The 14,565-nt window shown below is 39.6% G+C and overlaps 1 protein-coding gene across 2 annotated transcripts in view; it reads left to right on the top strand.

Moving 5' to 3' along the window:
• wnt7bb (wingless-type MMTV integration site family, member 7Bb) overlaps window positions 1–11,930 on the top strand; it is a 29,487-nt gene extending 17,557 nt beyond the window's left edge. For both annotated transcript variants that reach the window (XM_067502007.1, XM_067502006.1), the window contains exons 3-4: window positions 4,821–5,092; window positions 9,566–11,930. In XM_067502007.1, the coding sequence (XP_067358108.1) occupies window positions 4,821–5,092; window positions 9,566–10,045 (752 nt within the window). In that variant the 3' untranslated portion in view covers window positions 10,046–11,930. The remainder of the gene's footprint in view (window positions 1–4,820; window positions 5,093–9,565) is intronic.
• The last annotated feature ends 2,635 nt before the right edge of the window (window positions 11,931–14,565 follow it).

The following is a 14,565-nucleotide window of genomic DNA, read 5'->3' as shown; positions in this document are numbered from 1 at the left end:
TTTTGAATTTGTCTTTATGTGTTCTGTTTCGTTTTTTGCTTTATTGTAAGGAAAGCAGGGACTTTCTTAGCTTTACTGTTTTCGTTTTATTTGGATGGTACAAGTGCAGTAAGGCCGAGGGAGTAGGTCAGGAAAAGTAGAAAACCTTCCAGCCGGATTCACAGGCTCTAGGAACAGTGATCTTATCTAGTTTGGCTATTGCCGTTTTAAAATATAGCTGGCTGGTAATTGAGTTGTAGTGGCAGGTGGGTTTTGTGGATTGTCGACCGCTATGTCCTCTAGATGAAAGAAATCATTTCCTGCCTTGCTTGTAATCTTACTATTCCCACAAGCGTAAAGACTCTTGGCAACCAGCAGGTGACACTTTTCCCTTTGTTCAGTGTGGTGCCATTTGTCGGTGACTGAATGTCCTTGTTCCTAATGGATATGAAGCTCCAAACTCCAGTGTATCGTTTTGTTGTTTAGATGTCATTTCTTATGCAATCCAATCCTCCTGTGTCCCTGGGGTGTGAGTGCATGTCTGGGATGAGAGGGCCTTTAAAAAGCTTTCCCCTCCACTGCCTCAGCAACAGACTTGGCTTGTGTAAAGAGGCCATTCAGCTGCGCTGCTGGGCTCTGCCGGTCTGCGTGTGTTTGTGCATGTGCATGTGTGTGCTTCCCTGCTGCTTGGCAAGACCCTCACCAGTATTCCAGTCTAAACCCCCTTTTTTTTTTCTGTCCTTTTCATCTGCTCAGTGTCTTCTACTGTCTTTTTACTACACCCCGTCCTCTTTACATTTGCAGCAGTCACATGACAGAATGTTTCTCCGCAGCTCTTATTGCTTTTTATTTGCTTGTGAAATCTCAACTGTTCAATCATTATCACGGTTTGTGGCAAAGCATGCTGACACAAACAGATCACAAGAGTTTTCGAAAAGCTGAACAGGCAGCAGATACTTCCAAAACTATTTTGCACAAGTATGTTTAGTCAACAAAGAAAGCAAAATAGTACTTAAAAAGTATACATACATAAAGATATAGGGTTATATATGTGGTGTCTCACAAGTTAGAAAAACAGACATTTAGATTTCAACCTCTTATTTCACGATAGGACAACAACTCTGACCTTGAGCTGTTTTTTGGACAGGGCATTGGCCTCCACAGCAATCCTCCTGTCCAAGTCCCTTCAGTGTATCTTTTTCCCGTCTATGCTTGTCAGCATTAAAGCCTAACGTTTGCTAGTGAGTGCAGAGAAAACAAGGCCTGTTGAGGTCAGTGGTAGCGTTACTACATTAGCTCGCCGATACTGTAACGTCACGGGGCCTTACAGTGCCGTTGGTCGTAAATCTCCTGTGCCGTGTCATGTGAAGTTTGTCTAGTGGTGTGCCTGCCTTTGGCTCTAAGCACAGATTGCCATTTTAGCGGTGAGCCACTACATGCATGGACTTCTTTTTGTGTCCCAGTTTCGGCAGATCATCAAAAGACAGGACGGCCATCACAGCGGGGGCCACTGTCCAAAGTGGTGTGGTTAGTTAATGTGAAGGCCGAGGCGTACTGAGTCAGTAGTCTTCACTGTGTCGCTGGTTTTAGCCCCTGATTTAGGGATTAAAACGAGATATGTCGTGTGTGTTTATGAACTCCTGTACCTGTTGTGAGTGAAACAAGCCTGATATTCTTCTTCCCTACTTTCTTGGATAGTGAAGCAGACACTTGCCACTAAACTCCATTAGACATCTGGTTTAATATTCCCCCCATTCTTCTCCTAGATGTTTCCAAGTTCATTGAGGTTTTTCTGGTCACTCCAATTTTCCACTGGCAGCTAGTGAGGCTATCCCAGGGTGGTTCCGCCTGGAGGGCTGTCAGGACTCTGGGGCCAGCTTCTTTAGGGCTTCCTGCTGCTGTTATGGGTGCTTTTTCTCCTCCACATTTCATCAACCACAGGCCCTCTTTTCCTGAAATGTAAAATGATGTTGAACCCATAGCATCCAACACAGCACAATTGAATGCTATTGTCAAAATATTCAGTTTCCTGGTTATTAAATACATGAGTAAAATAGCTTTTATGGTCCACTATTCACTTGCACAAATATTATGGATCTTTGATTTCGGTCCCTTTAGGGAAAAAGTGTTTTTCATTTTCTGGTCATCATCCGTTCTACATAAATTCTAACCCCAACACTCCATTTTAAGCACAAGTCGTTTTAAGCATTTATTTGGAGTGGACTGAATGGAGACAAAGGGAGATGAAATAATTCACACACATGCATAAGCGAACATACTTTAAATGCTAAATATTAGATTTCTCATATCTTCTTTGGTTCATTGCACAAAGAAATAAAAGAAGTTCTTGATCGCCACAGTTCTGTGGCTTGTGTAATTGGCTTTCATTATGGCCAAGCAGAGCCTTGGCAGTGCCAGACCCACCAGGGGTGACAACCAGTACAAGCCCCATCATCATCACTTTCCTCTTGAGCAGCAGAACTCAATGGGCCCAGAAATGGGCATGCATCTATGCCTCAGGGAACCACCCTTTCTCTGGAAACTGCCTTTATCCTGTTTTAAACATTACAGTGGCGCTCTGTTCGTGCATCTATGTGCAAATGTGTTTTTAACCATGTACGTGTGTGAGGGTGGAGGGTAGTGTGAGTGCATTGTGTATTTTTATGATGTGACCAGTCACTGAGTATTCGGACATGCATGTGTGTGTCTGAATTCACATATGTCTGAGGTGGGGGCAGCAGTACCAGAAGCTTGTGGAGTAGCTCTGCTGCTAACTAAAGAAGCAAATGGTTGTGAGTCAGCCCCCACCAGGCAAACCTGTGGGCACGGTATACATGGCTAAAGCACCAGTACCGGGATAGTACGTTTTTTTGGCTTTCGGTGAAAAACATCTCTGTGTTCGGCAAATGTCCCCGAAGACAAGCATCAGTGGTGCAACAGTCCCTCTGAAGAAGAAGAGATTAATTTTGGACACATTTCAGAAAATATCTATCAGCAGGTTATTAAATGATAAAAAAAAGGTACTTCATGCAAATTACTTTTTATACATGCTGAAAAATTGTGTTTTGTTTGATTTCGTGTTTTTTATTTATTGTTTTTATAATGTCTAATTACTATTCTTTAATGTTGCAGATTCAAACATTTGTTTCATTAGCTTAGAAAATATTTTCTTGTTGTTTGTAGATGGACTTCTAGCAGAGGTAGTTTATATATTTGTGTAAATGTTCACTTGAATTGCAAATCTAGTAAATTTAAGTATTACATTTTCACCAGAACTCACTAATATTCTTAAAAAATGACTATAGTGATTCTTACTAGATGTTATAACTAAATTAGTTTATTTTATTTATTAGAATATCCGTGATCCAAAATGCCTCAAACTAAGTTTTTGCCCTTTCCACACAAGTCTTCTGCAGTATGCAGTGACATTGGAATCCTGCTCAGACGTGAAGCTTGTTGCCAGACTGATCTGAAATGTTTCTTTGACGTTTCTGTAAATCAATGAAAAAAAGCAGTTTATCTAGGGAGCTTCCAATAATCACCACTGAGTCGATTACACAACATACTGTACATCCAAACATTCCTGTCCGTGTGCTGAAAAGCCCCCTAAAACACTTAGCCTTTAGCCTTGTTTCTGCTGCTTGGCCTCCTCCAGATTACTCTCAGCTGAAGGGAAACCAAGGTTGTAGTAGCCCACAGTTTGCTATAGACTACGAGAAGCTTTTTAAACCAGTTCACTCTGTAGCCATTAAGTGTGTGGAAGAGAAGATTTTTAGGCAGAGAAAGAAATGTCATTGCAGGGTTATTGTCACTTCCTGGTTGTATCTGCTCCTTTTAATGTTATATCCATCACTACTTTTATGCAATAATGTAACTGCTTGTGATGATTTACCCTAAAAGAGTGGCCTATTTAGGTGATTGAGTTAATTAACAACCTTTTTTGATAACTAATTGATCGAAAATAATTGTCAAGGGAAAATATCAGACTTTTCTATTCCAGTTTGTTTAAAGTGACAATTAGTAGCTTTTACCGCTTTTAATGTCCAGAATAAAACAACCTACATTATTTGAAAATCACATTGGCCTCTAAATTCCTGATGCACTCTCTCCACTATCTGCATATTTAGAAACTGAAAGAGGAATCAGTAACGATGTAATCACATCTGTTTTAACAAGACCTAATTACTTAAACTATGTTCAACATTTGTCAGTGAGTATACAATTTGTTGCATTTGGAAGCACTGAAGCTCTTTCTTGTTGATACCCTGTAGAGATGGAGGTAAAGCATAAGTCAAGTTTGAGTATTTCGAGAGGTCAACTGTACACAGGCGTAACACAGAACATGTAAAACATCTCCTGTTTATATTTAGCTGCTCTTATCATCTGGGACTTCAGAGGCTCTTTTCTTGTCAGTGCACAATGCAAAGAAACGGGAAGACCTGCAGACCCCAGCTGTTTGCAGTGTGGGCAGCAATAAAAGGTGCTCTTGTAGAGGAATTCAGCACTTTGGACAGCACCTAGACCAGCTCTCCCGACACTGGAATTTCAACACTGCACTCTTGCAGACTGGGTCCAAGGACATTGCCAGCGGAATTATGACCACATTTCTACGAAGGTGCAGCAAGCAAACTGTCTAGGAGAGGGAAGGAATCTGGCAGCTGACATCATATTGATGATAGACTAGGAATATTTTGGTTGAAGGTTCCCAATTCCAAAGTAGAAAACAAATCAAAGTGTTTGACTTGTTACACATTTGCATAGATCTTTATGCCTTGTAATAAAGATCATGCTTTATAACGTTAGCTAGAAAACAAACAAACATCTGTTTTTCTTTCTTTCAGGCAGTCGGGAGGCAGCATTCACCTATGCCATTACTGCAGCAGGGGTGGCCCATGCTATCACAGCGGCGTGCAGCCAGGGCAACCTGAGCCAGTGCGGTTGCGACCGGGAGAAGCAGGGATATTACAATCAGGAAGAAGGCTGGAAGTGGGGAGGCTGCTCAGCTGACATCAAGTACGGCATCGAGTTCTCTCGACGCTTTGTGGACGCCCGTGAGATTAAAAAGACCCCACGCCGCCTGATGAACTTGCATAACAATGAGGCTGGGAGAAAGGTAAAGCTTTTTTTTTTTTTTTTAGCATCTCATCTTACCTAATCTTACCTAAACACCTGATTTATAGAATTAATTTGACAACTTGGATATCATTTTTGTAGTTCTACCAATGACATTGATAAAAAAAATAAAAATAAATAAAAAGTCAGGTAGGGCAAAAAACAAAGCCAGAGTTGGTTGGAAACCGTTATGAACATTTTTCAGTTTACAAGCCAGCATTCACAGTTATCACAGATTTTCCTGTGCAATGAGGGATTATTAACAGAATTTGGGGCATTTTCACTCTACTTTTCATCTCTGAATTTACTAGTGTAGACAATCTTCCTCAACTGTTTAGGTTCGCTTACAACTTGGCAACTTGTTTTTACCACTCATGTTTCTTGCGACCACTTGCAATGCTGCTGTGCAGCCAAATGTCAGCAATTATTTTAAAAAGTACAACTACTGTAAGTTATAGAAATGGTGGCTAAAATGAGATCAGACCCAAGTTGAAGTAAAGTAGAATTATCTTTCAAGCTAATTAAAAAAATATGACACAAAATAATTTTGCTCTACATACACATTATATGACTCATTACAAAACAAACCAGTGCGTTTAAATACATGGATGCACGGATGTGTGCGAACCTAAACAGTTGAGGAAGATTGGAAGGAAGAGGAGGAATGGAGGAATCCCTCATTGCACAGGAAAATCTGTGATAACTGTGAATGCTGGCTTAATGTGTTCCAGTCCAGAAGAGCAAACAGCCCCAGATAAAGAGCTAAAAGTCATAGAGTCATGTGACAAGGGAACTGTGATTGATCAAGTGGCTCATTGATTGATCACCCAGTTGCCTTTTCAGCAGCTAGTTTGCCTCAGCCAATATTTCTTTCCATTCTACGAGGGAGTCTTTCATTTCTGAGAGTGTGTTGGCAAACTTCATTATGGACATGTTTGTTTGCTATTAGTCATCCCAGAGCAGTCATGGAGGTCAAAGAAAAAGAGGGGGGGGGGGGGGGGGGGGGGGGGGGGAAAGAGTGTTAGAGGTAAATAAAAGAGAAGAGATGATGTTATGTTGACAAATGGATTTAATTAATAACTTGAACTTTTTTGTGTCCATCGGGAAAATGGAGCTTGGTCAATGATTGCCAGATGGAGGACTGCTACCCCCCTCTCCCCCCCCCTTTCTAGTTCCTGTGTGAAGTGTGAAGTCAGGAACAGGATATTATTGCAGTTCTCTGAACAATACCAAAACATGTCACTGCTATTTGACTGGGCCTATTCACGGTGTGAAAGCAGGCTGACAATGTCGATGTTAACACAGCGGACTGATAGGCCTGCGCTGCGTGCCAGTGGGCTGGCATGTTGGACTGTCGGGGTTAGGGTTGGCACTGCCGCTGCGGAAATTTGGATTCCAGGAGACAGATTTCCTCTTTGCTGAGAGAAAAGGGAAGCGAAAATCTTTTCTTAGACGATGATCATTCTGTATTGCAAATAGTTTACCTGTAAGTTGTAGAGATCTTAATTGTTTGGTTTTTTTTGGTGGCAGTTTTTGTACCAAGACTAGACAAACAAGTGAAAAAAAAAATCCTAATTCTGATGTGGGAGTTTGTTATTCAGTCTAATCAGTGATAAGAAGCATCATTAAAACAGATAGAATTACAATAGAGACTTTGATTAAAATGAATGTACTAAAAAAAAAACAATAAAAACAGCGAATCCCTTTAGCTCTCTTTCATCTGGCATGTGTGTGTGTGTGTGTGTGTGTGTGTGTGTGTTTGTGTGTGTGTGTGTGTGTGTGTGTGTTTGACAAGTAATCTTTGGATGGGGATCTGGTCATATTGGACTAATTAGTAACAGATCATAGGCTTTGATGGACACGGTTTAAGTAAATGTTTCCATGCATCTGTCAGAATCCCTATGCCATGCATTCCTTGTGGTTTTTGCGCTATACATTTTTGGAAATCCTCTCTCAGAATCAACATCCGAGGCGAGATTGACTGCTGACCCTGGCTTTTATGAAGTCAGAGAAGCTCATGTTTTTTCAATCAAATGTCTTTATATCGGAAAACTGTGACCACATGTGTCCATGGACAAGACAGACAGAGAACAACTCTTGTGTACATTCCACAAGTGTCTGATAGAAATGATGATATGTTCTGCCAGCGAGGCACGGTGCCAGGAAAAACTTGCACTGGAAAAATGCCCTGCCAACCAAACTTACATCTTATACAGCGCAGACACGTGCTTCGGTGAAGCAAGTCTGGTGTTCCTAATTGGGTTAAAGGAGTTATGTCAGGACTATTAAAGACTTGTTAATATACCAATTCAAACCCCCCTGCTACTTTGAGAACAGTTGAGAACACAGGGTACAGTATTTATTTTTAAGTTCTTTTAGAGGCTTAGCCCCATGGGGCAAAGTGTTGACACTTACATACTGATGACATCGTATAATATTTCCCATATGCCCCAGGATGAGATGGTAAAGAGAAAACACTCTGCCCTGTGCGCTAGATAGAAGAGACAACCTCAAAGAGAAATGAAGAAAATAATAAGAAAATACCCTAAAAACTACTTCATTGCATTCAAAACAATTCTTTGACTAAAATCCTGTAAATGGTTTAATATTTAAATCCCTTTTTTTTTTTGTGCATGTGGGAACACGGCTTTCTTCAATTCTCTTGTCCTGCTGTAAACAGCTGACGTTGTTTGGCATCGCAAGTGCAACACATTTAATGAGAGAATAATCTGTCTTGAAATTGTGCAAGGTGATTGATAGTTGTATGTAATCCATGTTTATTTTTCTCTGGTACTGATGTGGTTTAGAGAAGGCAGATAAAATTACAGGATGGGATATTACCGGTAAGTACGATTTTTTCCCCCCCTTTGAGGACATGCCACAGCACGTCAGCCGTGACTGATCTTTTCAGATATGCTCGGATTTGTCTGCTTCACAAAAGGTCTGCTACTTTGCACTCAAGTCATTGTGCGGTGTCAGTCAAATTTAATTGCCTGCAGCGTAAATATGTAGAGGCCCCATTAGTTATCAGCACAATCACCACTTACTACAGGTGTGGATGTGGATTTAAAGTGTCCATTGTCATCCTAGGTTTTACACGGAAAATCTATTGATATTTATGTCATCTGTGAAACTGTACATTTGTTTCTATTACACATGAGCACAACACAAACCAGGATATCGATCAGCATGTGGGTAAATCTTTGTATATTTAGTAGTAAACCCAGTGTTAAGTGTAATCTTTAATCAAATTGTGTTTTTGTAACTTATGGAAGTCAGAATTTTAAAATATCCAGAATTTATCAATTCAAGGTGACAATGATAATATGTAGTATGAAATATAGTTCAGGTGGGAAAATATCAGTGGCTTAGTACATAATGAGAAAATAGTGGTTGCGCCATTTTGACACTGTTATGACATGTTTGCATTCACCATATTAAGATGCGATATACACATCACCTCCAGCCAACAAGAAGTGTTCATGCAGCTGTTTTTCGAAAATCTGGATTGGCTGGCTGATTGCATACTAATAACTGAAAGTTGGTTTAGTCACCCAAATTACAAAGTGGCATATTTTCTTTCTTACCTGCAGTATTACTGTGTTTCACATTCCTGGCACAGGGGAAAATGTATTTGTTCTGTTATATTTACGTTCTGCTTAAAAGGGGGGACAAGATAATGGACCACATTAACACAAACACGTGTAGTGATATGTCCAATTTGTGGTAGCATTAGCAAATTAATCAGAGCAATTTGTGTGCACTGTTTGAAAGCGGAATCCCCTCTGAGTCTTTCCAGGTTGAGAAAAGAGACAAACCGTGCAATGCCAATAACCCACAATTAGGTCCAACTGTATAAACATGGAATAAACATGAGAAACTCACAGATACATGGCCGGTTGGGCACCGGGCAGAAGTTGGTTGGATAATCCCCTCTCCTTGGTTAATGAGCCATGAGAGTGCTGCCCACAAGTCAACACTGAAGCAGCAACAAATTCAGTTTCTAAGTTCACAGAATAATAAAAAAAATAAAACAAATATGTAAAAATATACTGCAAATAAACCAAGATTGATACATTTTTAATTATTCAGTTACTCAAATGCAACTTTTTTGGAATGAACGCAACTGGCAGGCAGCGCAACACTAATGATTAGTACTGGCAAAACATTTTTTAGTAAAACTTTTTTGTACAAGTTTCAAGGTTTCTGCTCTTAGTTGTCATGGAGCAAAAGACCGTACTGGTGGGGACACAGGTAAAATGTGTCTCCATAGGAGCCACACATCTCAGAGATGGTTATGGCTAGAAAAAGCAGGGATATTTAGAAAATATGTATTTGTTTGTAATTTTTCACATTTTTATCAGGATACATATGATCTGTCAAGCGTGATTGCTGTTAATTTGAGGTTGGCTGTTTAATTACATATCTGTGTTTACTGGAGTTCAACAGCTCTTTTTGTCTCCCTACCTTTTAGGTTTTAGAAGAAAGAATGAAGCTAGAATGCAAGTGCCATGGTGTCTCAGGCTCCTGCACCACTAAGACCTGTTGGACTACACTTCCCAAATTCCGTGAAATTGGCTACATACTCAAAGACAAGTACAATGAAGCTGTGCATGTGGAGGTAGTCCGGGCTAGCCGACTACGCCAACCTACTCACCTCAAGGTGAAGCAGACTCAGGGCTACCGCAAGCCCATGGAGACAGACCTTGTCTACATCGAGAGGTCGCCAAACTACTGCGAAGAGGACGCAGCCACGGGGAGTGTGGGCACCCAGGGACGCTTGTGCAACCGCACCTCACCGCATACAGATGGCTGCGACCTTATGTGCTGCGGCCGGGGCTACAATACACATCAGTACACCAAAGTGTGGCAGTGTAATTGTAAGTTCCAGTGGTGCTGCTTCGTCAAGTGCAACACATGCAGCGAGAGGACGGAGGTGTTTACCTGCAAATAAGGACATGAGGAACTTATTGCCAGGAAGTGAGGAGACAAGGACTAGCTGAATGGGAAGACTCAGTAGAGTGAGATAAAGTGTGACTTGGACCAGTGAGAGATTTTGAATCAAAGGAATGGAGTTAACACTATCAGCTCTTCATGGCATCGATTTGCACAGCAGAATCTATGTAATTGCTTTTCAGAAAGTAAATGCTAAATATGAGTAGGTAATACCCCAGAACTTTACTGTCGCATAGAGATTGTGCTCATGTACTGATGTTTCACACAGTGAAGAAGGTACTATGGGTAATGAACGAGGCCCTCTGCGGGAACTGTGCTCTGCACTCTTGGATTTGTAATTGTTAAATTACAAGAGACTTGTGCATAGGGAGGAAACACAATAACCTAGGAGTTGATCAAAATGACAGCAGCTGATGAGGGGATGACTGGGAGAGATTTGTTTAATTTTTGATTGAAAACTTTTAAGGGTTTTGTATTTTCCAGTATTGGGAGTGAATCTTGACATGACACACCCTGTAAATTGGCTGGGGCTTAATGTTGGAGGTTTGCAGAAATGAAGAACATTTTGTAAGTATGTTGTGTTGACGTGCACCAAAATTTAAGTGGAGAGCTGTTAAACCCTCTGCTGCCAACTGGAATATGGTGGAGTACATTAGTTTTCCAGTCACACTGGAACCGTCTGTTCTGAACACTGAAAATAAATTGTTTATTTATGTTATAGTATCTTTAAACAAAGCACTAACGGGTAGAGATGTCTTTTTTTGTACTAAGTGTAAAAAAAAAATTTACTTTTTAGAAACTCTGACTGAAAATGTGTGTCTATTAGAAAATGAACCCCCCAATCCCTGCAACTCGTCATGTTTTCTTAAAAAAGTAATGGAAAAAAAAAAAATCTCATTGCTACTGGTGTGTTGACAACAAGACATAATTTCAGTGTGTTTCACCTTCAAACACATTGGCTCTGTTTTACTGTAGCATAGTTTGATTGCAGCCCCCCCCCCCAAACAGAAACATCTGTTTGGATGCTTTTGCAATTTCAGTTAAGAGGCAGTAGCAAGAAAATGTATTTAACTGCAGAGCTCCTTTCTCAGTTCATTAAACATGAAACTGATATGTTGCTGGATGTGTTGTCAAGTGCTGCACTGATATTTTCTATTTCAATAAGAGTATAAGACAATAAGAACTTAATAAACTCCCATGTGACTCAGTTTGGCAGTTCATTGTAAAAATGTCAACTGAAGTTGAACCTGTAGTTTTTAAAGTAATATTGGATTGGTTTTATAATAACAGAGTTAACCAAACCACTGAATAGATCATTATTGTGTTTATTATGCCTGATGTGCTGTCAGACAAAACTTTATAGTTCAAAATATATATTTTTTCACTTAACACAAGACTAACTTGTGTCTGATGATTCATTATCACATTTTCACATTAGAGCATGAAGAGGTGAAAAACACAAAAAAGGAGAAAGGTTTGTAACGTATGACAGGCTAAATGTTTTTTTTTTAACAAAATCTGAGTTTGTTTTCTTTAAAATGTCTAAGTAGAGTCAAACCAGCTGTTGTCCACCATGGTTTCAGTATTTATGCTAAGCTAATTACTTCCTGGTTATTGCTCCAAATGGTGCACATAAATGACAGTGGATTGATTTTCTCATCTAACTGTTGGTAAGAAAGGGAATAAAAGCAAGTTTTTACAAACATGCTTCTATTCACTTTTTGCAGAGTCAACGATGCTAAATAAACCACAGGATACCACTTCACTTTTGGTTGAGAATGTTCAGTGCATTGTGGCACTTTGAGATGTAAATATTTTTGTTTTAATGAAATATTCATGTTGTTGACATCTATTCAACTCAAATCTACCATATTTTACAAGGTTGTGTGATGTTTACAGTTTTTTTTTTTATTGATTTATAAATTAATGGGTTTGGAATTAACATTTGCACATTAATAACAGCCACACATATTAGAGATTTAGAGACTGGTGTAGCCAGTCTTGTACCTTGCATGATAACGCTGTTTATTAAATAGCGAAGGCATCAGTTTAAACTGATTTTAGAGATGCTTTTTAGATGGATCAAACCCGGGAGTCATGTAAATAATTTTGCATATTTACAGACTTAAAATAACTTATTACAACACTTGTACAATATAGCTTTACTGACTTTCCTATTTTCTTGTGAAATAGATTAAAATAACTGCAACTGGAGGCATTTAAAAAAAAAAATCATGTTTTCTTTTTACAGGGATGCAAATCCTTTTCCACCCATCAGCTAGGCTGAATTGTATTATGAAACATGCAAGAAAGCCTATCCTTGAACCCTGAGCGAGGAATCCACATTCTTCATTTTATTGCTCAATGCCTGTTGGTGCAAGAATGTTCCCGCTCAGTGTTCAGTTGCCCCTATCGACTGTTCCAGCAAATATCCAAAGCTATTATTTTCATAAATTGTCTCCCTTTGAAGAAAAACACACACATTAAATCTGGTCATTGTGTGTGTGTCCACGTTTGAAGCCAAACTTTATGTAGAAGTCTGTTATTCAAACATTCCAACCACGCTTAATATAGTTACTGGCAGATGCATTAGGAAGCATAAATCATTAAAAATCTAAAATGTATAAATCAAACAGGGTGCTGACTTTGACATTTTGTACGCAGCACATGTTCGTAATATGCTGTGGTCTTGTGTCTTGATTGTGGCACGCATGGAACAGTCAATTATCTCTTCCAGCATGGAAAGGAACTTCTTCACTTCTCCATGTCTTTGTCAGGAAGAGACGTGATCACAAACATAGAAAAGGGAAAAAAGCAGGAAATCAAGAACTATGGGAAACCTATTTTCCATTAACATTGGATAGTCTATAAAATAAATAGCTACATTTGATTATTCATCAAGTTTGAACAGTTTTTTTGTTTAAAGTAAAAATGATTTGCTTTTTTTTAGCTTTGTTATTTTTTCTTTTTTTCAAATTAACTGAAGCCGTCTGACATGGGTGGTCACGGGGGGGGGGCTGTGGTCGCCACAATAAGTCTTTATCATTATTATTTTCTATTGTGGTTGGAACAAATCAGCAGTGTGTTCCCAGAGCACGATGTGGGACAATTCATGACACTAGGGATAAAGTAAATGAGGTTTCAGGATGCAAGATGACAGGGTAACTGGCTGGCCACTCACGCTTTCTGTGTTGGCAGAGCTGCTTGGAGTCAATAAATGGGAAGAGGACCTTTATGCAAATGACCTGATGTGAATAGGAAGTGGCTCAGTGTGCCTCTTGTTTTTAGACACACATGCAAGAGTGTAGTTCTTTTGTGAGGGTGTTTTTGAGATAGTTGGGATGGCTTGATGAAACAAGGAGGTGCATGTGTAGCCGGAAACTGCAAGTGAAAAGAGTGGTTATTTAGAAGAGGAGCTAATTGAGAGCGGTTGGGAGAAAGAGTGGGTACACTATATAAGTACTTGCTGCAGCTGTCGATCCAAGTTGGGGACTGTGTGCAAAGCATGGTAAAAGATATGCTAAAACAGTTTTCAGCTTAATTTCATGATCGTTAATTCATTTACTTGTTTATGCTTCCAAAATGGTGCACATTGCTGTATAGGCCATATTTAAATTATTTGTATTTCTAGTTAAACTAATCAATTAGTCACAAATTTTGAATTCTGATCATTCACACCATTCAGCTCTTGATCTGAAGTTGCTCTATAAAAGAGAGTCATGCTACTTCCTTCATTTGCTGGACGCTCCCACTTGTCCTCCTGTATGTGAAAAGCATTGTGGGCAGGCAGCAGAGCAGAAGTAAGATGGGTTTTGTTAGCTGTCTGAAGCCCTGGGGACCGGAACCACATAAGCTCCCCATACTATGCCCTGGATTGAGAAAAATAAATCTGTTTGTTTCTGACAAACATTTTGTCATTAAAAATATGAGATAGAAAAACACAGTCTGCTGTGTGTGCCTTCTTCTAAAGCAGCTATTGTTTGGGTGTCAGGATCATTAGTTCATTGGGATATATTCTGCAAGCTAATGCTTCTGGTCTAATTCACACTGGGAGTGGTACTTTACCAGCTCAGGGCCCAGATAGGAGACAAGACATTTGTGAGGCTCAGTCGAAAGGATGTAATGTATATCATTCAAGGCTGTGCATCAGATTATTCCGCTATTTAGATTTAACTGGCAAAACAAAACAACCAGCGCTGAGTCAACTGAATTTAAAGTTTATGTGAAGGAGTCACAGGACTGTAAGTTTTAATTTTTAAAGATTGAAAAGGGAACGGAAACACAGGAAACTGAAACAGATTGTGTACACAATGTTGGTGACTGACTTCTCTCTCCTCTAAAAACCTGATTTAAATGGAATAGGTTAGAACATGTGGATCCTCCTGAGAGACAAAACCTTTTACTCTCGGCTGTAATAGGAACTTGTAATCTGTATAAATGAATGCATCATAGCCAAAGTTTTTAGTTAAGACCAACTTTGCCTTACACCACTGTCCAATTTAGATAGCAAACTAATTC

Source organism: Channa argus, chromosome 4, assembly GCF_033026475.1.
Source record: "Channa argus isolate prfri chromosome 4, Channa argus male v1.0, whole genome shotgun sequence".
Classification (NCBI taxonomy): Eukaryota; Metazoa; Chordata; class Actinopteri; order Anabantiformes; family Channidae; genus Channa; species Channa argus.
Note: the sequence above shows the minus strand (reverse complement) of the source record. Positions and strands in the feature narration are given on the sequence as shown.